This window comes from Mobula hypostoma, chromosome 2 (genome assembly GCF_963921235.1).
Source record: "Mobula hypostoma chromosome 2, sMobHyp1.1, whole genome shotgun sequence".
NCBI classification, from domain to species: Eukaryota; Metazoa; Chordata; class Chondrichthyes; order Myliobatiformes; family Myliobatidae; genus Mobula; species Mobula hypostoma.
Genome location: NC_086098.1, coordinates 25,951,933 through 25,979,002, shown reverse-complemented (window position 1 = coordinate 25,979,002; position 27,070 = coordinate 25,951,933). Strand labels below are relative to the sequence as shown.

Here is a 27,070-nt window from a genome sequence, read left to right as displayed (position 1 = left end):
GACAGAAATGGGGTTAATATACTGGCAAGATTTGAGAAATTTGTTATCAGGAAGAAAGAATGAGATAAATGAATTCTATGGTGTTTACTCTCTGCCACTCACAATCTATATCAAAGTTTTGGCTGAGAATGTCAACTGTCTTACTTCCGAGTTTGCTGACAATACAAAATTATGTGATTGTGTCAGTATGGAGGAGGATGTAAAGGGATTCAAGTGAAAATCTCTTTATATTCTCCTAATAACTATGAAGAAAGGATATAATGTAGAAAAATCAGGTTACTCACTTTGATGCCATAAAGACAAGAACGGATATTTGTTAAATGGTGAGCGTCTGGGTAGCTTTGATGTTCAAAGCAATCATGGTCTACTTATACATAAGTAACCCAAAGCCACTGTGCAGGTATAACAAGTGATTAGGAAGGCAAATATTTTGTAGCTTTTGTTACAAGATGATTTGAATACATAGGTGAGGAAGTCTAACTGCATTCATATTGGGGTTTGGTGAGTGTACTTGGGTATTGCGTGCTTTTGCCTACTTCCTAAAGAAGGAAGATCCATGCAGTCACACAAAAGGACATTGATTGTCTTGCACAATTAAGGATGGGAGGAAGAGTGCTGCAGCCCAACGTTCCCCCTAATTTGCAATGACCATTGGCACAAAAATCTTGTTCTGGGCAATTTTTTGCCAGTGACAACAACGTGAGTGCACTGAATTTTTAAGTAGAAGTAAACCTGAAGCTGTTCTAAGGAAAATAACCAACCAAGTCCAGTTTGTTATTCATTGTTTAAAAGAAATAAAATAACTGTCAATAAGAACATTGATCTCCTCTGGGCTTGATCGTTTTTGCTGTCATTTTTTCTGGACTCTCACAAAACATATGTAACAGGCCTATAGCGGGTAGAGAAGAATTTTCTCGCCAGAGCTTTTGCACACTGTCCATATGTGATTTGCTTACTAAAAGCCACTTTAAAAAGCAAAGTTTAAATCACTCCACTTCTACCCATTTGCAAATTCCCCAGCAACTTTTGCATCACAACAATACACGCAGGTAACACCAGTTTCTTTATTGTAATAAATATTTCTTGTAGCTGCACGTTCCCCTGATCTCATGAGCTTTCAATGTAGCAGTTTCTACTGTTTCATTGCCATTCCACTTCAAATAAACTAGCAATTCTTTTGCCTTCATGCCCTTTACTTCTGTGGAATTTGACATAGTGAATCAGCAATTTCTTCAATAAAAACAGTGTAACTAAGCCAGTTCTAAAATCTGCAGACAAATCATAGCAAACTCCATGTTGTCAACAGCGTCTGTATCAGAAATTGGAAGATGAAATGTAATTGTGTACGATTGTGAAATATACTTAATATGCCTACCAGGTGGGCAGTTTAAGTTCCTTTGTGCACTAGTACTAAAAGAGGTTATATGGACCACTAGAAGAAGAGAAAAATTTGTAAGTGCAATTGATGGAATTTTCCCATTTAGGGCAACTGTAAGAAAATGTAACTACCTAGCCAAAGTTTTATTGAAAAAGAGGTATGGGATTGAACCTCATCACAAACAAGAGAAAATCTACAGATGCTGGAAATCCAAGCAACACCCACAAAATGCTGGAGGACCTCAGCAGGCCAGGCAGCATCTATGGAAAAGTGTATAGTCGACGTTTTTAGCTGAGACCCTTCACTGGGACGGGAGAAAAAAAGATGAGGAGTCAGAGTAAGAAGGTGGGGGGAGGGCAGGAAGAAAAACAAGGTGATAGGTGAAGCTGGGAGGGGGGAAGAAGGGTGAAGTAAAGAGCTGGGAAGTTGAAAGGTGAAAGAGACACAAGAGAAGGGGGAATCTGATTGGAGAAGGCCGAAGGCCTTGGAAGAAAGAGAAGGGGGAACACCAGTGTGAGGTGATGAGCAGATGAGGAGATGAGGTGAGAGTGGAAAAATGGGAACGGGGAATAGTGAAGGGCTGGGGGGAGTGTGGGTCATTACTGGAAGATCGAGAATCAATGTTTATGGCATCAGATTGGAGACTACCCAGACGGAATACAAGGTGTTGCTCCTCCAGCCTGAGTGCGGCCTCATCATGACAGTAGAGGAGGCCATGGACTGACATGTCAAAATAGAAATGAGAAGTGGAATTAATAGTGTGTGATGCTGGGATGCAACCTAATTAAGATTTCATAAAAGATGCCCTAAATATTACATAAATAAATCATACAGGTCAAAGAGCTACAGTTGTGCAAGAAAGTTTGTGAACCCTGTGATATTTTCTTCTCTATTTCTGCATAAATATTACCTAAAATGTGATCAGATCTTCACGCAAGTCCTAAAACTCGATAAAGAGAATCCAATTAAATAAATAACACAAAAACATTATACTTCCACAACATTTCTATAGGATTAAGTACTGGACTTTGACTTAGCCATTCTGAAACACGAATTTTCTTCTTTTTAAAGCATTCTGTTGTCGAATTACTCTTGTCTTTCGGATCATTGTCTTGTTGCATTACCCAACTTGTATTAAGTTTCAGGTGATGGACCGCTACGCCGACATTCTCCTGTAAAATACCTTGATACAATTTAGGTCATTGTTCCCTCAACAATTGCAGGCTCTCCAGGCAGCAAAGCAGCCTCAACCCATGATGCTCCTTACACCATACTTCACAGTCGAGATGAGGTTTTGGTGTTGGTGTGCGGTCCCCTTTTTCCTCCAAACATAGCAATGTGCATTTCTGCCAACAAGTTCAACTTTTGTCTCATTGGTCCACAGAACATCATCTCAGAAGTGTTGTAGAACATCCAGGTGGTCTTTTGCAAACTTGAGACATGCAGCAATGTGTTTTGTGGAGAACAGTAGTTTCCTCTGTGGTGTCCTTCCATGAACACCATTGTTGTTCAGCGTTTTTCTTATAGTGGACACATGAACAGAGACTTTAGCAAGCTCTAGACATTTCAGCAGGTTTTTTGCTGCTACCCTTGGGTTCTTTTTCACTTCCTTCAGCATTGCTCGTTGTGCTGTTGGTGTGATCTTTGCAAGATGCCTACTCTTAAGGAGAGTAGCAACAGTACTGAGCTTCCTCTATTTGTAAACAATTTCTCTTTCTATGGACTGATGAGCACTCAGGTATTCATTCCTCGAGGTATAGAATAGAAGAGCAGGGATGTGATGTTGAGGCTCTATAAGGCACTCGTGAGACCACACTTGGAGTATTGTGTGCAGTTTTAGGCTCCTTATTTTAGAAAGGATATACTGATTTGGAGAGGGTTCAGAGAAGATTCACGAGATTGAATTCAGGATTGAAAAGTTTGCCATATGAGGAACGCCTGGCAGCTCTTCAGTTGTATTCCCTGGAGTCCAGGAGAATGAGGGGGGATCTCATAGAAACATTCCGAATGTTAAAAGGCCTGAACAGATTAGGTATGGCAAAGTTATTTCTCATGGTAGGGGAGTCTAGAGTTTAGGAGAAGAGGGCACGGTTTCAGAATTGAGGGACATCCGTTTAGAATCAGATTCAGAATCAGGTTTATTATCAGCGGCATATGATGTGAAGTTTGTTAATATAGCAGAGAGAAAAAAAATTTAAAAAATAAACAAGTAAATCAATTATGTATATTGAATAGATTTTAAAAAGTCCAAAAACAGAAATACTGTATTTTTTTAAACTAAGGTAGTGTCAAAGATTTTTAAACTAAGGTAGTGTCCATTTAGGAATCGGATGGCAGGATGGAAGCTGTTCCTGAATGGCTGAAAGTGTGCCTTCAGGCTTCTGTACCTCCTCCCTGATGGTAACAGTGAGAAAAGAGCATGCCCTGGGTGCTGGAGGTCCTTAATAATGGACGCTGCTTTTCTGAGACACCGCTCCCTACTAAAGATGTCTTGGGTACTTTGTAGGCTAGCACCCAAGATGGAGCTGACTAGATTTACAACCTTCTACAGCTTCTTTTGGTCCTGTGCAGTAGTCCCCTGATATCAGACAGTGATGCAGCCTGTCAGAATGCTCTCCACGGTATAACTGTAGAAGTTTTTGAGTGTATTTGTTGACATGCCAAATCTCTTCAAACTCCCAATAAAGTATAGCCGCTGTCTTGCCTTCTTTATAACTACATTGATACATTGAGATCAGATTAGATCCTCGGAGATCTTGACACCCAGGAACTTGGAAGCTGCTCACTCTCTCCGCTTCTTTTCCCTCTGAGGATTGGTATGTGATCCTTCGTCTTACCCTTCCTGAAGTCCACAATCAGCTCTTTCGTCTTACTGACGTTGGGTGCCAGGTTGTTGCTGTGGCACCACACCACTAGTTGGCACATCTCATTCCTGTACGCCCTCTCATCACCCCCTGAGATTCTACCAACAACAGTTGTATCAACAGCAAATTTATAAATGGTATTTGAGCTATGCCTAGCCACACAGTCATGTATATATAGAAAATAGAGCAGTGGGCTAAGCACACACCCCTGAGGTGCACCAGTGTTGATTGTCAGCGAGGACGAGATGTTGTCACCAGTCCGCACAGATTGAGGATCCAATTGCAGAGGGAGGTACAGAGGCCCAGGTTGTGCAACTTCTCAATCAGGACTGTGGGAAAGATGGTATTAAATGCTGAGCTATAGTTGATGAACAGCACTCTGACGCAGGTGTTTGTGTTGCGGAGGAATTACTTTAGTCAGAAGGTGGTAAATATGTGGAATTTGTTGCCACAAGCAGCTGTAGAGGCCAAGTCATTGAGTGTACTTAAGGCAGAGGTGGATAGGTTCGTGATTAGCCAGGGCATCAAAGGGTATGGGGTGAAAGCAGGGGAGTGGGGATGACTGGAAGAATTGGATCTGCCCATGATTGAATGGCGGAGCAGACTCAATGGGCTGAATTGTCTACTTCTGCTGCTATATCTTATGGTTTTCAGAATTGCTTTTGTAGTCTTTTCCAGCTTCATGCATCTCTACAATTCTTCTTCTATAGTACTCTGAAAGTTGTTTTGATCAAGGCATGACGCACATAAACAGATCTTTCTTGAGAAGAGCAGGCTCTGTCAGTAACCTGACTTTGTGTGCCTTTTTTATAAGGCAGGGCACCTCTACAACTCATATCTTCAATTTCATCTCATGGATTGGAGTAGCTGACTCCAAATAGCTTTTGTAGAAGGCATTACCCCAGAGGTTCACCTACTTTTTCCAACGGATATGTGTAATATGAGATCATTTTTCTCAATAAATAAATGAACAAATGTTTTTGTTATTTATTTAATTGGGTTTGTTTTATCTACTTTTAGGACTTGCATGAAGATCTGATCACATTTAGGTCATATTTACCCTAAAACAGAGAAAATTCTGCAGGGTTCACAAGCTTTCTAGCACACTATATATTGGTTTTTATTGCAATATCTTTCATTTGGTCAAGTGAATGGGCACAATCCATGTACAGAGATTAGATATTATTGACAAAAAATAAAGAGGCTTACCTCTACAAATTGGAAACAGTTTAAGCCATCGATATCGATGCCTGGGGAGCCACAGAATTAGGAGGAAAGAAACTGGACAAGAACCAAGAAGAGAATGTAACATTACTGTGGAACATGAGCATGATTAGCTCATGAATTTATCTGGGCATTTCTGTATGTGGATTATGGTAAAAAAAAACTAAACAGTGTTGAACTAAAATTTTAAGATTGTAGAGCAGGGAAAGGCAGTCTCCAATTTGCAGAGTTAAATACAAACTTCCACTCTAATATAAGACACATAATTAATCAGATTATATGACCAGTAATTGTAATTGCTGACGATTCTTTTTTTCTATTGCTTAGTAGAAATTTGACATTCCTGGGGCAGAACTAAATTTGTTAGATTACTTATTTTTAAGAGTGATAGATAATAAAGGAGACTGGTGGAGCATGACATTATTTATTAAGGCTAATGTTTCTCAGAAAGGTAAAATGCAGCCAGTTGTAATATATATAATGTCTGGTTTGACCCAAGGCATGTTACAATATTGGGTAACTCATGCGAAAGATTCTCATTCATTCTCTCTCTCTCTCTCTCTCACTCTCTCCCTCTCTGTCTCACTCTCTGTCACTCACTCACTCACTCACTCACTATATTGTAGGGAGGAACTCAGCAGGTCAGGCATCATCAATGGAAGGGAATAAAAAGTCACTGTTTCAGTCCGTGTCCCTTCTTGTCAATCCATTTTTCCCTTCCACAGATGTTCCCTGACCTGAGTTCCTCCAGTATTTTGTGTATGTTACTCTGGAATCCCAACACCTGCAGAATCTCTTGTGTTTATTACTTAAGTGTGAGCTCTGTAGTCAATTCTCAGATGTTTAGAATTAGTTGGGTAATGGTTATCTGAGAAGGTCATTAAATGGGAAGAAATTTACTGATCTTTTCATAGCTACTTTATGAGTAAGCATAAAACGAGTAAATGGTATAATAAGACCATAAAGCACAGGACCAGAATTAGGCCATTCGGCCCATTGAGTCTGCGCTGCCACTCCACCATGGCTGATCTATCATTCCTTTCAGCCACGTTCTCCTGCCTTCTCCCCTTAACCTTTGATGCCCAGATTAATCAAGACCTATCAACCTTCGCCTTAAATATAGCCAATAGCTTCGCGTGCATAGAAGTCCGTAGCATTGAATTCTGTAGATTCAACACCCACGGGCTAAAGAAATTTTTCCTCATCTCTTTTCTAAATGGATGCCTCTCAATCCTGAGGCTGTGCCCTCTGGTCCTGGACTCCCCCATTATAGGAACCTCCCTTTCCATACCCACTCTTTCCAGATCCACTCTATCTAGACCTTTCAATAAGATATCCCCCCTCATCCTTCACAATTCCAGTGAGAATAGGCCCAGAGCTATCCTCATGTTAACTCTTTCATTCCTGAGACCATTCCTGTGAAACTCTTTGAACCCTCTCCATTGTAAGTACATCCTTAGATATGGGGCCTAAAACTGCTCACAAGATTCCAAGTGCTTTATGAAGCCTCAGCATTACATCCTTGCTTTTATAGTCTCGTCCTCTTGAAAATAAAAAAACATTGCATTTGCCTTCCTCACCACAGACTCAACCTGCAAGTTAACCTTTAGGGAATCCTGCATGAGGACTCCCAAGTTCCTCTGAACCTCTGATTTTTGAATTTTCTCCCCATTTAGAAAACTTTTGTTCTTTGTGCCAAAGAACATGACCATGCATTTCCCTACATTATATTACATCTGCCCATTCCCCCAATCTATTTTAATCCTTCTGCAGGCACCCTGTCTCCTCAGCACTGTCTGGCCCTCTACCTACCTTCGTATTATCCACAGAACTGGCCACAAAGCCATCAATTCCTTCATCCAAATCACTGACATACAACATAAAGGAGATATCAGGGGTGAGTTTTTTACGCAGAGAGTGGTGAGTGCGTGGAATGGGCTGCCGGCAACGGTGGTGGAGGCGGATACAATAGGGTCTTTTAAGAGACTCTTGGACAGGTATATGGAGCTCATAAAAATAGAGGGCTATGGGTAACCCTGGGTAATTTCTCAGGTAAGGACATGTTCGGCACAGCTTTGTGGGCCAAAGGGCCTATATTGTGCTGTAGGTTTTCTATGTTTCTATAAATAGAGCAGTTCCAACACTGATCATTGCAGCACACCACTAGTCACTGGCAGCTCCTTTGTCTTATGGTCTAATTTTATTCTTTATATGTCTGAAAAAAAACTTTTGTATCTTCTGATATTATTGGCTAGCTTCCCTTCATATTTCATCTTTTCCCATTTCATGATTTTTTTTGCTGTTTTTTAAAAGCTTGCCATTCCTCTACCTTCCCACTGATTTTTTTGTTCTATTGTATGCCCTCTCTTTGGTCTTTACGTGGCTTTGACTTCCCTTGTCAGTTGCAGTTATGTCATCCTGCCTTTAGAATACTTTTTTTGGGATATAATTGTCCTGCACCTTCAGAATTTTCCCAGAAACAACCAGCAATTACCATTATGCCATCAACCCTTCTAGTGTCCCCTTCCAAGCAACTTTGGCCAGCTCCTCTCATGCCTCTGTAATTCCCTATACCCCACTGTAAGACTGACAAAATCTGATTTTAGTTTCTTAAAATGCAGGGTGAATTCTGTCATATTATGATCACTGTCTCCTCAGGGTTCCTTTACCTTAAGCTTGCTAATCAAATCTGGGACATTATGTAAGACCTAATACAGAATTGCCACTCCCCTAGTGGGCTCAACCAGAAGCTACTCTAAAAAAATTTTGCGCAAACGTGAGGAAATCTGCAGAGGCTGGAAATTTAAGCGACACACACAAAATGCTGGAGGAACGCAGCAGGCCAGGCAGCATCTCTAGGAAGAAGTGCAATCGACGTTTCGGGCTGAGACCCTTTGTCAGACTAACTGAAAGTAGAGATAGTAAGAGATTTGAGAGGGGGAGGGGGAGATCCGAAATGATAGGAGAAGACAAGAGGGGGAGGGATGAAGCTGAGAACTGGAAAGTTGATTGGCAGAAGGGATACAGAGCTGGAGAAGGGGGAGGATCATCGGACGGGAGGCCTAGGGAGAAAGAAAGGGAGAGGGGAGCCCAGAGGAAGATTGAGAGCAGGCAAGGAGTGATTATGAGAGGGACCGAGACATCCATTATTTAATTATTCATCCCCCCCTCTTTTTTCTCTCTCTCTGTCCCTCTTTCTTTCTATGTCACCTCTTTCTAAGAATTTGATTTCATTTTTAACAACAGAGCCACTCCACCCCCTCTTGTCTACCTGCCTGTCTGTTCAATACAATGTGCATCCTTGGATGTTAAACTCCCAATTGATGATCTTCTATCAACCATGATTCAGCGATGCCCACATCGTACATGCCAATCTGTAACTGTGTTTTATGGTCTTCTCATTTTCCTATGTGAGGGTACTCAGAGACTGCAGATCAAGTTCAAGTTTGTTGTTATCTGACTGTACCTATCTTCAGTGCAAACAGGCAAAACAGCAGTCCTCCAGTGCACCCATATATATCACGCACAGCTCACGAAGCAAAATAATATAATAAGTAAGTTAATAAAACACAATTGAAAATGTATGTTGTGTGCAGCACAGGTAAACAGCACAGTAAGCAGCTCACCGTCCTGTTGACGAGACATCACTGGTAGCAAGGTATTCATTAGTCTCACAGCCTGAGGGAAGATGCTGGAAATTGGAGCAACAAGCAATCTGCTCGAGGAATGTGGAGTTTGAGTATCGTCTGTTGGGGGTGGTGGTGGTGATGGGGAATTGTAAATGTTTCAGGTAAATTCCCTGTATCAGGACTGTGAGAGAACAGGGAAGAGAGGGAGTGTGGTGAAACAGAGGCCAGTAGGTGATTGGTGGATCAAGGACAAGTGAAGGGTATCAGGCTGGTGAGCCAGGTTAAAGGTCGGGCATGCTTCTGAATAATGGCCGGTTTGTAGCACACAGACAGTACTTCTGTGGAACTGCAAGGTTTAACAATAGGTTGCTTAATACTGGCTTAATACAAGATCCTGATTAGCCCTGCAAGCTCTTTTGCAGATTTATTTAAAATCGTGGAATTCAGCAACATCTTAAAATAATATTTTGGCCAAAAATTTGTACAAGTTAAGGTCAAACCAGTCATAATGATCTTTAGGGTCATCTTCACAATGATATGAGTCAAGCAAGAATCAAAACTACTTTGATCCAAGCTGCAACCATGATGAAAAATTACACCTCTTTCATTAAATTTGAGGATGAATAAAAGCCCCTTGGGGTTTGGAGTGGATGGCAATATACAAAAAAAACCCTGTTTTCTTCATTGTTAGGTATGAAATACTGTCAGTATTCACAGTGATGAAAAAGGCAAACTGCGTGGCTGCCTTGAATTCAAGTGGGGAGAGGTCAATAGATGCTGCAGGGAAAACTTTACTGAACAGCGCAGTATCTGATAATGATTTCCTTTTCTTTTCCCCATTGGAATTAGGTGACTGAATGGAAAGTTTCAATGAATTTTTTTTCAGTTGCTCATTGAGTTGTGCTGCTGCAGTTCGAATGGAACTCCAATCAAAGTCAATTTTTAAAAAAATACATCTCTATTATAATAAATGGGTAATAATAAATTGATACGGAAAGATCAACAGGGAAGCTATTTATGCTTGCAAGGAAACCAATATAGATTTAAAGCTAATTGCTTTTCCTTTGCAATTACTTCTGCACCTTCGAGCATTTTCATTGTACCAAGGATGCATCGTCCCTGTCCAAATTGTTGGCAAATAAATCTTATCACCCTTCACTGCATGGAAAAAAAGTTGAGTAGTGGGTCCAAATATTTTTTGAAGTGTAACAAATGTAATTTCCCTCCTTCTGTTTTGTTTTGATTTGGTTTATAGGTAACTATAGTTACCTTAAAAATTAAACCTGCGAGCTGGATTAAAATCTGCTCCTTTTGTGCTGTTACTCGTTCGCTTTGTGGGCTACTTAACTGAAGGCTTTCTAAGCATACATTGTGCAGAGTGTAATCATAGCAGAGCCTGGGCCATCCTTTAATGGTTGTAACTGGAACTATTGTATTCTAGGCCTTATGTAAGGCATTATGAACTTGTATGAAGGATATCAGTTTACTTGCTCAAAGCCCGCAACAACAGAAAAGAACCTGCACTTTTATCATAGAACTTGATTTCATAAGTGCAGGAACCTATTGATTGTGCCCATGTGTATGAACCTGTAAGACCGACGCAGGTTAGACTGCGGTGTTGCAGTGCTACTTGTGAAAAACTTCACTTCATTTTATTTAGCTGCATCCTGCAAAGGACAATTTTCAAACATAAATGGGGGGGGGGAATTAATTAATTGCCATCGACCAAAGGCTTTGCTGCAAACCAGTCAATCGGTTCATGATAAATCAGGCCTGTGCAGGGGACTTTTTGTTAAAAAAAAAATGAGCTGCTTATATAACCAGCATTTAATAGTGCAGCAAACTAAAGCTTTAACTTGATTGGCTTGAGCCTAACTTGAGATCATTAAATGTGACAGCATTTCTCCCTAACTTAATTTACCGCACAACAAACAGAAATCTTTCAGGGCATAGCTGAGTGTTAATGAACCCAAATTGTATTAATTCATTCTATGCTATGTAGCTGCTTTCACTGTATTTAATTTTCTTGTTTCCCTTTGTGACACTGGTTGTGTCTCTTCTGTTTTCCAAGCAGTGCAGGGGGGTAGGGTTGCGGCATGCAAGTCGGATGGATGGCTGCTAGCTTTCATAGTTATCCTGGAATTGGAGGTGATCCAGTATCTATTTTGACTGGTTACTGTGGGCTAAAATGTACTGTTACAAATATTTATCCACTTCTAAGCAGATTAAAATAAACCAACCCTTTTCTGCCCAAAGGAAGAATGAGAAAACTTGTGATGCAGATCACTGAAATATTGAAGGACCTTTGTATTTGACAGTGTGCAGAGCACTGGTGTATAATGTTCAGTCCACTTTTCCAATGCTCCACCATGACTTCATACAGCCATAGGAAGAAGTTCCAAATGAAAAGCACTCACCCCTGATAAAATGCCACTTACAGAAATAGCTGAGCTGCCAATGGGATGACAAATAGATAAACAGAAAAATGTTGAGCCCTCACAACAGGAATCTAAGCAGGCTGAATCAAATCCTGTTCCAATTTTGCTTTCCTTTTCCAATTGGAACAATTTTTCAATTCTTTGCAAGTTGGGCTGTATAAGACAGCAAGATGTGAACAGATAACATGTTCCATGTTATCCCACAGAAGTATGTAAAGTTATTTTATTATGACCACAGCAACAATTAGATATTTCTATCAGCAGTTTTTCCTGAGAGGAGAATGTTTCTTTTTTGTTAACAGTGTTTACTTCACTTTCAATTGGCACCCTGCTGTGACTTGTGAAGAAAAATGGACATTAAATTTGTTGTCCATTTTGGAGCAGATGACTGAGTTTTTAGTCTAGAAAATATTGAATGTGAAATTACTCCACTGAACTTCGCCAATAATAGTCATTAGTCAAACTAATCTGGCTCATTGGAATCAATTGGCAGGAATATCTTGCCAATGCTCTAACATGAGTCTCCAATATTCTGCTTGTCATTTGATATCCAACCGCACTTCAGGGAAAAATATTAAGTACAGCATAAAAGGAAAGTGAATGTCAGTAGAGAAATGTTGCTGTGAATCATAATGAATTATGTTATAAAAACTAACAGATTCACTTGTATCTTTTAGGGAAAGTTCTTTGTAATATGTCATTCCACTTTATTGATAATGGAATCTTAATGATGATGAAATGCCAGCTTTCAATCCACTGCTCCAAAGTTTATCAGTGCTGAATTAGTACCAAAGTTAGCTTTTGCAAAAATAGTAAGTATTTCCCCTGTTGGATTGTGATACAAGAGGCCAAATTTTCAGTGTGGGTAGCTGCTGTGTCAATTGATTCTTCTGGAAAAGAACTGTATGGACATCTGTTGAGAAAGGTTTCAGCTTTGAGGGTTGTCAAATAGCACAGTTTATTTCTTAAGGTTAAAAGAGAATAAGCTTTCCCATAAAATAGGAAAGCATATAATAATTGGAGGGAGAATGAGTGCATGTTAAGATAATCTTAGATTAGTCTAGCGTAGGAGCAGGAGGATGTAGTAGACTGGGCCATATTGCTGCTTTTATTCCAAACTCTTTGGAGCTCCTTTTGTACGTGCATTAAGTTTTCCCATTTGTATATTATCCAAGTGTGCTTTATGTCTGTTTGCTTTGTATCTTTGTTCTTTGCTTTTCTGTCCAGTGCCTTGTTCCAGAAGTACAGATGTGACCTGTATCTGCCTCATCTGAAGCTCAGCCTTCTTCTCAAAGATCAGGGAAATTGCTTTGTATTATAATACACGTTGAGAAACGATTAACATTTGCCTGATGGTTATCCCTGTCAGCAATTGCTTTCCACCATTGCTTACCACTTTCAGGGTCATAGAATCCTTGCAGCCTTAAATATAATTCCACGCGAATGATTATACTTCCAGAAGAGTAAAACTGCTTGCAGCTAAAGTGCTTGGATTGTTTTAAAACGCATCTTTGGTAACTTACAAACATTGCATTTTGCTGCTTTGCACAAGCCTTGAGGAACTATTAAAAAGCTATTTAAGAGTGAGAAAATAGATATCCCAGTAAACTCAAATGGTATTGGCAGTACATCGCCCCTGGTTTGCCTGATAAAGTTAGGCCAACATTCAAAAGGTCTCTTAGAGTAGAAGAGGATATATTCTTTTTGTATTTTGGAACAGATACTTCAATAATTTGTCAGAATTACAATGCGTTGAGTTCTTTGTACACCAGAAAATAGGATTCTATCGCCTATACTCAAGCCTTAAACCCAGTAAAAGCTCTCTTGCCTGTGCATTAGAGAAGGGCATCTGGCAGTGGCACAGATATGTTACTGTTGAATCCTTGTGATAAAATTTGGTCATTTTAAAATTTACACATGGTACCCCTTCCACTAAGCTGTCAATCAGGTGACTGGAATTGAAGTCTATTTCCACGTTTACATTCCAATCATTAGCACCTTACTAATGTGCCAGATTCAAAGTTTAACATTTTGAGCACAATTTCAAACAAGCCTACATAACATAATTTAGTTTAATCAAAGTGGTTGCAACGGTGGACACAGGAAGAAACAGAATTCAGTGCCTGACAGTCACTGAGGGCGGCCATTTACAGCTTTGGCACAATCTTTGCTCTGCTCTTGTCACCAAACAACGTTCTGTTGTTTTATATAGCTGGCTAACATGCTTTGAGAAACAAAATATTAACAGTGATTTATTTTAGTAAACAAAACTGATTTTATTCATGATTAAACTGGAAAGGAATTTCTCCATGTCCCTTTGATGAGAGGATAAAGACTTTAATACATAGAATTCATGAAGATGTAATTTCAATCAATGAGACATTATAATCTGGTAATAAATGCTTCTAATGATAACTGCAGAGCAATCAGTGTGCTTTTCTCAGTCAGTGAAAACTTGTTTTTATGGCATCATTGAAAAGAAATAGGACAAAGCTTCAGCTAAGCAACTTGTAGCCCGAGGCTTTGCTTCAACAGTGTAATAAAATGTTCTCTAAAACGTATTTTGTGCCTTTAAGTTTAACATGCAAGTTGTGATGCTGTATTAGGTGAACATTGTTGCTGATTTTCTTCAGACCTGGGTTCTATTGGAGACTTTGGCTGAATAATGAAATTCACCAACACCATAAGAGATGCAGGGAAGGTGAAATTATCTTTAACCTGAGACAGCACAGTAAAATTCTGTCTTCTAATTGTTAGAGCATTTTTTGGGGTTGGCATATTTTGCAAATGGTTTCAGCAACTGACATCAGCCAGTTCATATGAATATGAACGTTGGATTGAATCTAAAATGCAGCTTTGAACCAGGAGTTTTTAAGACTGTGAACCACAATTAATTTGAAGACCAGATGATACTGAATAAATTCATTATTTGGGTGTCTGTCGTGTGGCTGTGAAGAGGGGGGTATATGAAGGTTCAAAGGAAATGTTGTAAATATGGAATTATCCTTTGACCTTTAGCGTATAAAATGCCATGTGATGTTGGGTCAGGCAGGTCTTTTTCCTCTGAAAGAGGATCTCAATATGATGCCTGCTGTGTCTCATTTTGTCGAATAAAGAAACTGCTTCATACCTATCAGCACTTCTCTCTGGTGACTCTGTGCACGCATCAACACCAATATTAGATATGTTTGTGGATATGTTCACGATGAAGAAAAAATGTTTACTCCAATCAAAAGGAAATATACTTTAGTTATCAGAAATCTGAAAGTAAAACTGCAAGGATGAAGACCCTTGTAAGGTCAAGCAGATCTGCAGAAGGGAAAATAGGTTTTTTTGAAATTAACCTTTCAACAGTATTTACTTTAGATTTAACATTAAAAGATAATTTAGTTCCAGTTGTATTCAGATTTGTCTTTCATTTTAAGTCGGGGATGATTGATTACCCATTCTGATTCCCACCATTATAAGTTGTAATCCCTTAATGAAGAAAGTTTCAAATTTAATTTTAGAGTTCTCTTCCTCTGAATAATGGTTTGTTCTGCATTATTTAAAACACTTCCTTATAGATGTCTTGTGTGAAGCAGAACGCCAAACTGTATGAGGAGGGGTTTGGCTGCCCTCTACAGGAATATCATCAGTAATATTTACAGCAGTTGAACAGATCAATTCTGTTTCTGGAGAATTATGATAAAGATAAAATTATTCCCATTGAAGGTTCTTTTTAATATTTTGTGTGTGGAACTTTGCAATCTGGTGAAATAAGAACAGGAGTGAACCTTTAGGCCTGTTCTGTCATTTAGTGAAATCAGAGTTGATCTGTGGCCAAACCCATAAACTTGTTACATGTCTCTAACATCTTTGTTTACGACAAATAACCTGACCACATAAATACTGCAGCTAAAAAGAGCAGGTTAAAAGCCTGGATTCACTGTGTCAAATGGTTTGCCTTCTGACTCCCTCCCTTTGAAATCTGAAGACTGAATATAGTATTAACGGTAAGACTCTTGGCAGTGTGGAGGATCAGAGAGATCTTGGGGTCTGTGTCCATAGGATACTCAAAGCTGTTGTGCAGGTTGACAGTGTTGTTAAGAAGGCATATGGCATGTTGTCATTCATCATTCGTGGGACTGAGTTCAAGAGCCGTGAAATAATGTTACAGCTATATAAGACCTTGGTCAGACCCCACTTGGAGCCCTGTGTTCAGTTCTGGTCACCTCACTACTGGAAGAATGTGGATACTATAGAGAGAGTGCAGAGGAAATTTACAGGGATGTTGTCTGGATTGGAGAGCTTGCCTCATAGGTTGTGTGAACTTGGCCTTTTCTCCTTGGAGCAACAGAGGATTAGTGGTGCCTTGATAGATGTGTATAAGCTGATGAAAGGCAGTGATCATGTGGATAGTCAGAGGCTTTTTCCCAGGGCTGAAATGGCTAACGTGAGGGGGCATAGTTTTAAGGTGCTTGGAAGTAGGTACAGGGGGTGGGGGGGGATGTCAGGGGTAAGTTTTTCACACAGAGAGTGGTGGGTGCCGGCGACTGTGGTCGAGGCGGATACAATAGGGTCTTTTAAGAGACTCTTAGATAGGTGCATGGAGTTTAGAAAAATAGAGGGCTATGTGGTAAGGTAATTCTAGGAGGTTTCTATAGTAGGTTACATGGTCAACACAACATTGTGGGCCGAAGGGCCTGTAATGTGCTGTAGATTTCTATGATTCTACGTTTAACAATTATTGCATTGTGTTTGCAGTGCACACGCGCTTCCAAAGTGAAATACAGACACTAGACTAGGCAAGGCTGCTTTGTCAACACGTCCTGAATTCACTCAAAAGTACAAGGGTGAAGATGGACAGCAGTACATAGGAACATCAGCCTGCAAGTGCAGAAGTCTGAAATAAAAATAGAAAATGCTGGAGATGCTCAAACAATAAGGCAGTATCTGTGGAGAGCAAATCAACTTCTAATTTGCATCATCGTAACTTAGGAAGAATTAAGAACAAATGTAGACCACCTTTATTAAGATCACGGCTGAACTTCTACCTCTGCTCTGTTTTCCTGTACTCTCCCTTTACTGGTTTTTTACCCCTGAAATTCAGAAATCTACTCTCTGCTGTTTCGAATGAGGTCAGTAATTGATCCTCCCTGTTGCAGAATTCAAAACCTCCACCAAACTCTGCAGCAAGGAATTTTTCATCTCAGTTTAAAAGGCCAGATCCTTATTCTGAATCTGCAACACCTATTCTGATCAGAGGTCGTTAATTGTTGAAGCCTATAAGAACTTTGGAAGTTTCAATGAGATGATGTAATTTTATAAGCTGTTTAAAAATAAAAATACAGACTTGATTTAGCCAATCTCACTACGTAACACAAATCTGCCATCCAAGGAAACAGTCTGTTGAGTTTAGTTAAATTCTATCTATGGCAAGTACATACTTCATTCAATTAGAGACCAAAACTGTATACCTCAGCTGTTGCATCTCACCGAGGCCCTACATAATCGCAAAAAAAGATGTTTTTTTACTCATCCTTCAACATAAACTAACATTTCCCTCCTTTATTGCTTGCTGCACCTGCTTGATTGCTTTCTGTGATTTGTGTACAAGGACAGCTAAGTCCTTTCAACATCAACGCTACTCAGGCTCTCATTATTTGAAAGTACTCCAGAGTGATAGCCGCACTTTTATATACCATGCTTTCTTCCACTCATTTAATTTGACTACTCCTTGAAACATTTTTTATATACTCCTACATACACAGTTTTATATAATCAACTAATTGGAAAAATGACATTTAGCCCCCTCAGAAAAACTGTTGATATTGATTGTGAATAACTTGGTCTGACACTCAATCCTCCAATCCTTGTTGTACCCCACTAGTCACAACTTGGCAACTTGTGAGTGAGCTGTTTGTTCACACTCATTGTTGTCTGTCTCTAACTAATTTTCAATCCATGCCCAATATCATGTCTCTAATTGTGTTGACCAAATTCTTTTGGGGTTCCTTATCGAAAGCTTTCTGAACATCGAGGTAAGTATACCACATTTAGGAGACATTGGGATAGGCACGTGGATGTAAGGAAGATAGGGGATATGGACATGGTGTAGGTAGGAGGAATTAGTGTTTGGGTGTTTTTGAGTTGCTTTTTAGCTGGTTCAGCATAACATGATGTAAAGATGTCAGGAAAGACAGGCAGGTGGTGGGGCAAATTTGTAGCCATTGGGATGAGTTGCAGTGAAATCACAGCAAAAAGTATCAAATACTGGTCTTAAGGTGTTGTACTTAAATGCACGCAGCATAAAGAATAAGGTGGATGATCTTGTTGTACAGCTGCAGATTGGCAGATATGATATTGTGGCCATCACTGAGACCTGGCTAAAGGATGCATGTCTCTGGGAGCTGAAAGTCCAAGGATACACAGTGTATCGGAAGGATAGGAAAGTAGGCAGAGGGGGAGGCGTGGCTTTATTGGTAAGAAATGACATTAAGTCATTAGAAAGAGGTGATATAGGATCGGAAGGTGCAGAATCTTTATGGGTTGAGCTAAGAAATAGCAGGGGTAAAAGGACCCTGATGGCAGTTATTTATAGGCCTCCAAACAGCTGCAGGGGTGTGGACTACAAATTACAACTGGAAGTAGAAAAGGCTTGTCAGAAGGGCAGTGTTATGATAATTGTAGGGGATTTTAACATGCGAGTAGATTGGGAAAATCAGGTCAGCACTGGATCTCAAGAGAGAGAATTTGTAGAATGTCTGCGAGACGGCTTTTTAGAACAGCTTGTTGTTGGGCCCACTAGGGGATCGGCTGTTCTGGATTGGGTATTGTGTAATGAACCAGAGGTGATTAGAGAGATTGAGGTGAAGGAACCCTTAGGAGGCAGTGATCATAACATGATTGAGTTCACTGTGAAATTAGAAAAAGAGAAGCCGAAATCTGATGTGTCGGTATTTCAGTGGAGTAAAGGAAATTACAGTGGCATGAGAGAGGAATTGGCCAAAGTTGACTGGAAAGAGACACTGGCGGGAAAGACAGCAGAGCAGCAGTGGCTAGAGTTTATGCGAGAAATGAGGAATGTGCAAGACAGGTATATTCCAAAAAAGAAGAAATTTTCGAGTGGAAAAAGGATGCAACCGTGGTTGACAAGCGAAGTCAAAGCCAAAGTTAAAGCAAAGGAGAGAGCATACAAGGAAGCAAAAATTAGTGGGAAGACAGAGGATTGGGAAGTTTTTAAAACCTTACAAAAGGAAACCAAGAAGGTCATTAAGAGAGAAAAGATTAACTATGAAAGGAAGCTAGCAAATAATATCAAAGAGGATACTAAAAGCTTTTTCAAGTATATAAAGAGTAAAAGACAGATGAGAGTAGATATAGGACCGATAGAAAATGATGCTGGAGAAATTGTAAGGGGAGATAAGGAGATGGCAGAGGAACTGAATGAGTATTTTGCATCAGTCTTCACTGAGGAAGACATCAGCAGTACACCGGACACTCAAGGGTGGCAGGGAAGAGAAGTGTGCACAGTCACAATTACGACAGAGAAAGTACTCAAGAAGCTGAATAAGCTAAAGGTAGATAAATCTCCTGGACCAGATGGAATGCACCCTCGTGTTCTAAAGGAAGTAGCTGTGGAGATTGCGGAGGCATTAGCGATGATCTTTCAAAAGTCAATAGATTCTGGCATAGTTCCGGAAGACTGGAAGATTGCAAATGTCACTCCACTATTTAAGAAGGGAGCAAGGAAGCAAAAAGGAAATTATAGACCTGTTAGCTTGACATCGATGGTTGGGAAGTTGTTGGAGTCGATTGTCAAGGATGAGGTTACAGAGTACCTGGCGGCATATAACAAGATAGGCAGAACTCAGCATGGATTCCTTAAAGGAAAATCCTGCCTGACAAACCTATTACAATTTTTTGAGGAAATTACAAGTAGGCTAGACAAGGGAGATGCAGTGGATATTGTATATTTGGATTTTCAGAAGGCCTCTGACAAGGTGCCACACATGAGACTACTTAACAAGATAAGAGCCCATGGAATTATGGGAAAGTTACATACGTGGATAGAGCGTTGGCTGATTGGCAGGAAACAGAGAGTGGGAATAAAGGGATCCTATTCTGGTTGGCTGCCGGTTACCAGTGGTGTTCCACAGGGATCAGTGTTGGGGCCGCTTCTTTTTACATTGTACATCAACGATTTGGATTATGGAATAGATGGCTTTGTGGCTAAGTTTGCTGATGATACGAAGATAGGTGGAGGGGCCGGTAGTGCTGAAGAAATGGAGAGTCTGCAGAGAGACTTGGATAGATTGGAAGAATGGGCAGAGAAGTGGCAAATGAAGTACAATGTTGGAAAGTGTATGATTATGCACTTTGGCAGAAAAAATAAACGGGCAGACTATTATTTAAATGGGGAAAGAATTCAAAGTTCTGAGATGCAACGGGACTTGGGAGTCCTCGTACAGGATACCCTTAAAGTTAACCTCCAGGTTGAGTCAGTAGTGAAGAAGGCAAATGCAATGTTGGCATTCATTTCTAGAGGAATAGAGTATAGGAGCAGGGATGTGATGTTGAGGCTCTATAAGGCGCTGGTGAGACCTCACTTGGAGTACTGTAGGCAGTTTTGGTCTTCTTATTTACGAAAGGAGGTGCTGACGTTGGAGAGGGTACAGAGAAGATTCACTAGAATGATTCTGGGAATGAGAGGGTTAACATATGAGGAACGTTTGTCCGCTCTTGGACTGTATTCCTTGGAGTTTAGAAGAATGAGGGGAGACCTCATAGAAACATTTCGAATGTTGAAAGGCATGGACAGAGTGGATGTGGCAAAGTTGTTTCCCATGATGGGGGAGTCTAGTACGAGAGGGCATGACTTAAGGATTGAAGGGCGCCCATTCAGAACAGAAATGCGAAGAAATTTTTTTAGTCAGAGGGTGGTGAATCTATGGAATTTGTTGTCACGGGCAGCAGTGGAGGTCAAGTCATTGGGTGTATTTAAGGCAGAGATTGATAGGTATCTGAGTAGCCAGGGCATCAAAGGTTATGGTGAGAAGGCGGGGGAGTGGGACTGAATGGGAGAATGGATCAGCTCATGATAAAATGGCGGAGCAGACTCGATGGGCCGAATGGCCTACTTCTGTTCCTTTGTCTTATGTTCTTGTGGTTTAACATTGTAGGCCGAATGGCATGTTCCTGCACTGTACTGTTCTATCTACAGGTTGCCTATTGCCTACTTCTGCCCTCAAAGAATTCCAATAAATCAAACAAACTTTTCCTTTTATAAATTCTATTATCTTGTTACTTATCCAGATGAAAGGATTTAACTTCCTCCACTGATGCTGCCAGATCTGTTGAATTTCTCCAACATGTTGTTTCCTGTTTCTGCATCCTTTGCAATAGACTCTGATTTTTTTCCTGACTAATGACGTTAGGCCGATCAGGTAGTTGTTTTTTCCTTTCTCCCACTTAAATAGTGGGATCAGATTTGCTACTCTCCAATTTCTGGAAACATTCCAGAATTGATAGAATTTTGTCAGATGATAACCCACCTCTTTCGGAACTCTGGAAAGTCAAATAGAATCGGAATCACTTCATTGCCAGTATGTGAAAGATACCAGAATTGATTGTGGTTCGGTGCTGAGCTTACAACACAGGACAATACCATAACAGACAACACAATACAAGGCAATAGTGCAAACAGCCATGAGCCAAACAGTTTCATGCACAAATGTCAATAATCAAATGTGAACGTGTAAATGTGAACGTATGAACAAATTAGGTCACTATCAACAGAACAAGGACAGCAGTAAAGATCATTTAACAGGTGTTGTGCAGGAACAGTTTGGGTATTACACCTGTGTGAGTTTTGTTGAGAAGCTGGATAACTACAGGAAAGATGCGTCAATCAGTATTGCTTGGCTTTGAGTCTCATCATTTTCTCTGGTACCACTTTTTTTTTAGTAAATACAAATTCCCTTCAGTTCCACATTCTTGTCAGACTCAGTGAGGAAAAGTTAATGAAAAGCAATTAGAAATTTCACATTGTTCACTCACAGAAGCTATTATAATTAAAATAGCTCTTTTCCAAATTCCAGCATTTCTAGCAGTTTTTCTGTTGTTGCCGCCTTTGAGGGCAAGCATTTTTTTTTTGCCATCCCTGTATCATTATGTTTCTTTGTCCCTGGGTCAGAACCACTGAGCGGCAGTGGGAACACCATCATGCAGCCTACAACAGTTCAGGGTAACTCACCAGCATCTCTGAAAAGAGAATTAAGATTGGGCAATAGACACTGTCCGTGCCTGTAGTACTGCAAACCATTAAATAATTTTCTGAAAGACTTTGAGGCGAGCAGAAATGTTAATGAAAAACAAATTGGCAATTTCACATTGTTCACGCACAAGAACTATTGTAATTAAAAATAGCTCCTTTCCAAATGATGCCGGTTACCTCTCCAAAGGGTTACTTGCCTATTGAAGTTGCGATGTCTCTTAGCTGATTAAAATGGCAATTTAGTTTTAGGGGCATAATGCATTTCACAAGTTTATTATACAAGAGTAGATACACCAAGCAGTACAAATTGTTGCTTTGTTGGGAGATTTGTAGCATATATTCCAGTTTGCAAAGTTGTCACAATTACATTGGAGATGTAATGAGGAATTGTGCAATGGACAGAGAAATTAGGATACAAGTTGAAATAACCATTGTATCACAGAGGTAAAGCAATAGTAAGTCAACTTGTGTGGTTGTAAATTGAATGTGAACAACTTGATTTGACAACTTTTCTATGACAGCAAAAGCAATTTCTCCGTAAATGTCAGAGTAATTAATACTATGCTGCTCAAAAAGGGTATTGAATTATTGTAAGCATAATGCCCAATTTAATTTAATATTAATTAAATGTAGCTTTCAATTACATTTTCTTGTACACAGTAAATTACATTTCCTCTCTAATTCTGTATACCCTTTGTTTCATTGTGTACTCGGTGGTAATGATTAAATAGCAGCATTTTCCTGATTCATTAAATACTAACGAGTGATAGAGGTGATTAATGAGTACAGGATACTTCAGTTTTAACTGAATGTTATTGTTAAAACTGTTTAGTTAGTAAAACAAAGAGTGTTTGAAACAAGACCACATCCTTCACTCAGGTGTGTCTCTGATAGACTGAATGTGTATCCTGAATGTTACAGGACGAAACGTATCAGTCCCACAAAGTCACCATCATCATCATCATCATCATCATCATCATCATCATGTGCCATGTTGTATGATGTGACCAGTCATGGTCTATCAATGACCATAACTGACACATTTTTCTGCAGAAGTGGTTTGCAGTTGCCTTCTTCTGGGCAGTGTCTTTACAAGACAGGTTATCCCAGCCATTTATCTATACTTTTCAGAGATTGTCTGCCTGGCGTAATTCATTTCATAAGTAGGACTTGTGATATCCACCAGCTGCTCATATGACCACCCACCACCTGCACCCGTGGCTTCACGTAGCCCTGATCTGGAGTCCAAATGGGTGCCACATCTTGCCCAAGGATGACCTACAGGCTAGCGGAGGGAAGGAGCGCCTTACACCTCCTTTGGTAGAGACGTACCTCCACCCTTTTTTTTAAAAACAAATCTGCACATAATAGTGACATGGCAGTTCATTTTGACAGTGTAATTGAAGTGCAGTCCAATAATTATTCTGAATAAAATAGAAAATACTTGAGAACACAGATGATTGGTCAATTTCATCAATATCTTAGGCTTACAATAAAACTTCATCCAGGTGATGAGCAAGTTCTTATTAAATTGATGTTATATTCAAAAGGTATTTGATACCCCTGACTTTATAAATATGACTCCTCATTGTCTTATTAGTGTCAGCACAGCACAGAACCAAGCTCTTCAGCCCATCTGGTCTGTGCCAAGCCATTTAAGCTTTCTGCTCCTATCAACCTGCACTGGGACCACAGCCCTCCTTACCCCTACCATCCATGTACCTATCCAAACTTCTCTTCATCTTTGAAATCGAGCTTTCATGCACCACTTGTGCTGGCAGCACATTCCACACTCTCACGACCCTCTGAGTGAAGAAGCTTCCCCTCATGTTCCTCTTAATCTTTTCACCTTTCACCCTTAACCATTAACTTCTGGTTGTGGTCCCACCCAAGCAACTTTAGTGGAAAAAGGCTGCTTGCCCTTACCCTATCTATATCCCTCATAATTTTGTATGTCCTTATCAAATCTCCTCTCAATCTTCTACTTTCCATGGAATACACTCCTAACCTATTCAATCTTTCCTTATAACTCAGGTTCTCAAACCCCAGTAACATCCCTGCAAATTTTCTCTGTACTCTTTCAACTTTATTTACCTCTTTCCTGTAGGTAGGCGACAAAAGCTGCACACAGTACTCTAACTAGGGGCTCACCAACATTTTGTGCAACTTCAACATACATCTGATCTCCTGTACTCAATACATTGATTTAAGAAAGTCAATGTGCCAAAAGCTTTCTTTACAGCCCTATCGAACGGTGACACCACTTTCAACAAATTATTCCCAAGTGTGAAAGTGAGCTAAGTAAATTATCTTCAATATGATATGATTTTTATTTTTTTGAAATTGCATTATTTTTAACAATGTTTTTGCTGCTTGTGTTCTTCACCTGTCTTACACTGAATCAGATTCTGATTCTGAGTCTGTTCTTCACCTGTCTTACATTAAATCTAGAATTCAACATGGTGAAATCATCACATGTTATGGGATAAACTCTTTTGTGAATTGTACCTGGATTTTTGGAGTGTATTTATAAAGTGGCATGAAATATAATTTCCTTGTCAGCAATAATTACATGCTTTCATGCAAGTACTTCTTCTTAATTTAGCAGCCACAACTGAAGAACCTGAGGTGGTCCCTGATCCCATCAAGCAAAGTGATCGGGTGGTGAAAATAGCTGGAATCAGTGCCGGAATTCTAGTTTTCATTCTGCTGCTCCTCGTTGTGGTAATGATCGTTAAGAGAAGGTACAAAATTGCTAGAATTTTTGGAATATCGGCAACTGTTGGTTGACTCATAACTCAGTAACTATCAGGCAATTATAAGACATTAAAAATTATCTTAAGGGTATTTGTGCACTTTGAAAAGGCTGGTTTTATAAAATTTTAAACTATTTGGCATTGCAAATTCACAATTTAACACAAACATTAAGGACAAATGAGCTAATGTTGTCTAACTACTTATTTTAGAAGGATCTGAGTAAGGCTCAATTGAAAAGTGACCAGAAATATCCTCTCGGCCAGTTCTTGAGATCTAAATCATAAAAGAAATGCATTTGGTCAAACTTCTGGTCCCAACTTACATTTCACCCCATTTCACACTTGGGCTTGGCTTGCATTGCACCCCACAAGGTCTTGATTTCATACTGCTGGAGTGCTGCCCTGCCTGGAGATGTGTGTTTCTGTCTCTGTCTGTCTGCCCGTGTCTCTCTCTCTCTCTCTGTCTCTCTCTCTATCTATCTATCTCTCTATCTCTCTCTCTCTCTCTCTCTCTCTCTCTCTCTCTCTTTCTATCTCTCTCTCTGTGTGGATGCATGATGTGTGACTTTCCCACTGTTCATTGCAGTTGAATTTCTAATATGCCTTTACTTTACTATAGGTACAATCACCCATCAAGGGTGCTTAGTTGAAAAATTCTAGACACTTCCACAAAATCTGAAAGTGACGCAAAACTATCAAGTTTTTAAAAAATATTTCTTTTATATCCATGTTCTTTCATGATGTCCCAAAGCTTACTAAAGTCTACTGAGGTACTTCTCAAGTGTAGTCACTGTGGTAATGCAGACTTTCAGATAAATCAAGTAATAACTTTGTGATTTGTTTTGAAATTAAGTAAAAAAAGGTTGAACAGTTAGGGGTGATGAATTAACTCATCAATGGAGAATGTCTGTAAAAGAAGAGGCCATATTAAAAAGATAGTGGAAGAGTAATGTATGTAATATTAGACACCAAGAAGAGAATGAGAACAAGCAGAGTATAGCTACAGTTTAAGGAGAAAGGACTGGTTTGGGCAAATATTATTGTTAAATGGAGCAGATTACAAAGTACTGAGCAATATGATAATAACCAGGAGAAATGGAATTGAAGTAAACTTGAAAATGGAAATACAGCAGGTCAGGAAAAGGACTTAGAACAGTTTTAATATTAAAGCTGGGTAGGGAAGTAGGAAAATAACATTGTCGTAAGTGTGAGCGAAGTCAATGGGCGACACTGAAGCTGGTGATATAGGAGTCTTTATTCAGCACATGAGCAACCATCATATTCGAGACATTCTTGGAAGAGAAGGTCTGTCTGACCCAATATTACATGACATTTTTTTATGCTAAAGATCAAAGGTAACAGTAGGACAATTCTATAGTTACAACGTATCACACAGTGCTTCCTTTGAATTACACATAATTTTCAAACACCTCCATCTTCACTCCAGACACCCAAAATGAATCTCAATCCCCACTGACTCTGGGCCAGATGCCAACTGGATTGTTTCTTTGTTTGCAATCCCCCAGTCTGCAGCTTCAAATACACCATCGTTCTGGATGCATTTTAAACTACAACCCACGTTCAGATCTGAAGACTGGTTACTGATGAAATTGATATTTGCTGTAGACTATACCTCCATAACAATATGTCTTGTTAAACAGGTTGAATTTTTGGAATTTGTTTTAATGTATCCCGATAGAGCAGGTTTGAAGGCTAAGGTGTTGGACCACAGTCAAACACCAGAGTCCTTGTGTGAAGTGTGATTTGGAGAAATGAACACCAAAATTCCATTGTTAATTAGCATCAAGTAGTTTGTAAATATAATACAAAAACTGCAGTCTGCTTAATTGTTGGTGGCTTGGTGTGCCAAGGCCTGCAGATGTGCTCAGTAATAGTTTCCAGTGGGACATTCAAGCTCTGCTTGTCACTCGGAGTGACATGCTTTCTTTCAAACACCAGCTGTAAGCAAAACTTCTCAGGGAATTTTCTGTTACCAGAAAGGGAGGCACTTTTGCAATTACACAAAAACTAAGAAACAGGAGCAGGAGCAGACCACAGGCTCTCCCTAAGGATGATCTAATCTTCGGCCTCTGCTCCTCCCAATTGTCATTACCCTTGATTCCAGTGTTGTCCAGAAATCCACTGATCCCAAACTTTAATATTATTAACCATGCAGTCTTAAATGTACAGGCATTCATTTATCTCCTAACATACATCAAAGTTGCTGGTGAACGCAGCAGGCCAAGCAGCATCTATAGGAAGAGGCGCAGTTGATGTTTCAGGCCGAGACCCTTCGTCAGGACCCAAGTCCTGACGAAGGGTCTCGGCCTGAAACATCGACTGCGCCTCTTCCTATAGATGCTGCTTGGCCTGCTGCGGTCACCAGCAACTTTGATGTATGTTGCTTGAATTTCCAGCATCTGCAGAATTCCTGTTGTTTGCATTTATCTCTTAGTTTTGTTATCATGGCCATCAACTTTGTTGCCCCTGTTCATTTCAGGAACGGGTTCCCCCGAAAATATC

The 27,070-nt window shown here is 39.9% G+C and overlaps 1 protein-coding gene across 6 annotated transcripts in view; it reads left to right on the top strand.

The window, feature by feature from the left end:
- ptprk (protein tyrosine phosphatase receptor type K) overlaps positions 1-27,070 on the top strand; it is a 691,044-nt gene that overhangs the window by 569,589 nt on the left and 94,385 nt on the right. For all 6 annotated transcript variants that reach the window (XM_063034492.1, XM_063034484.1, XM_063034476.1 and 3 more), the window contains exon 14: positions 24,397-24,535. In XM_063034492.1, the coding sequence (XP_062890562.1) occupies positions 24,397-24,535 (139 nt within the window). The remainder of the gene's footprint in view (positions 1-24,396; positions 24,536-27,070) is intronic.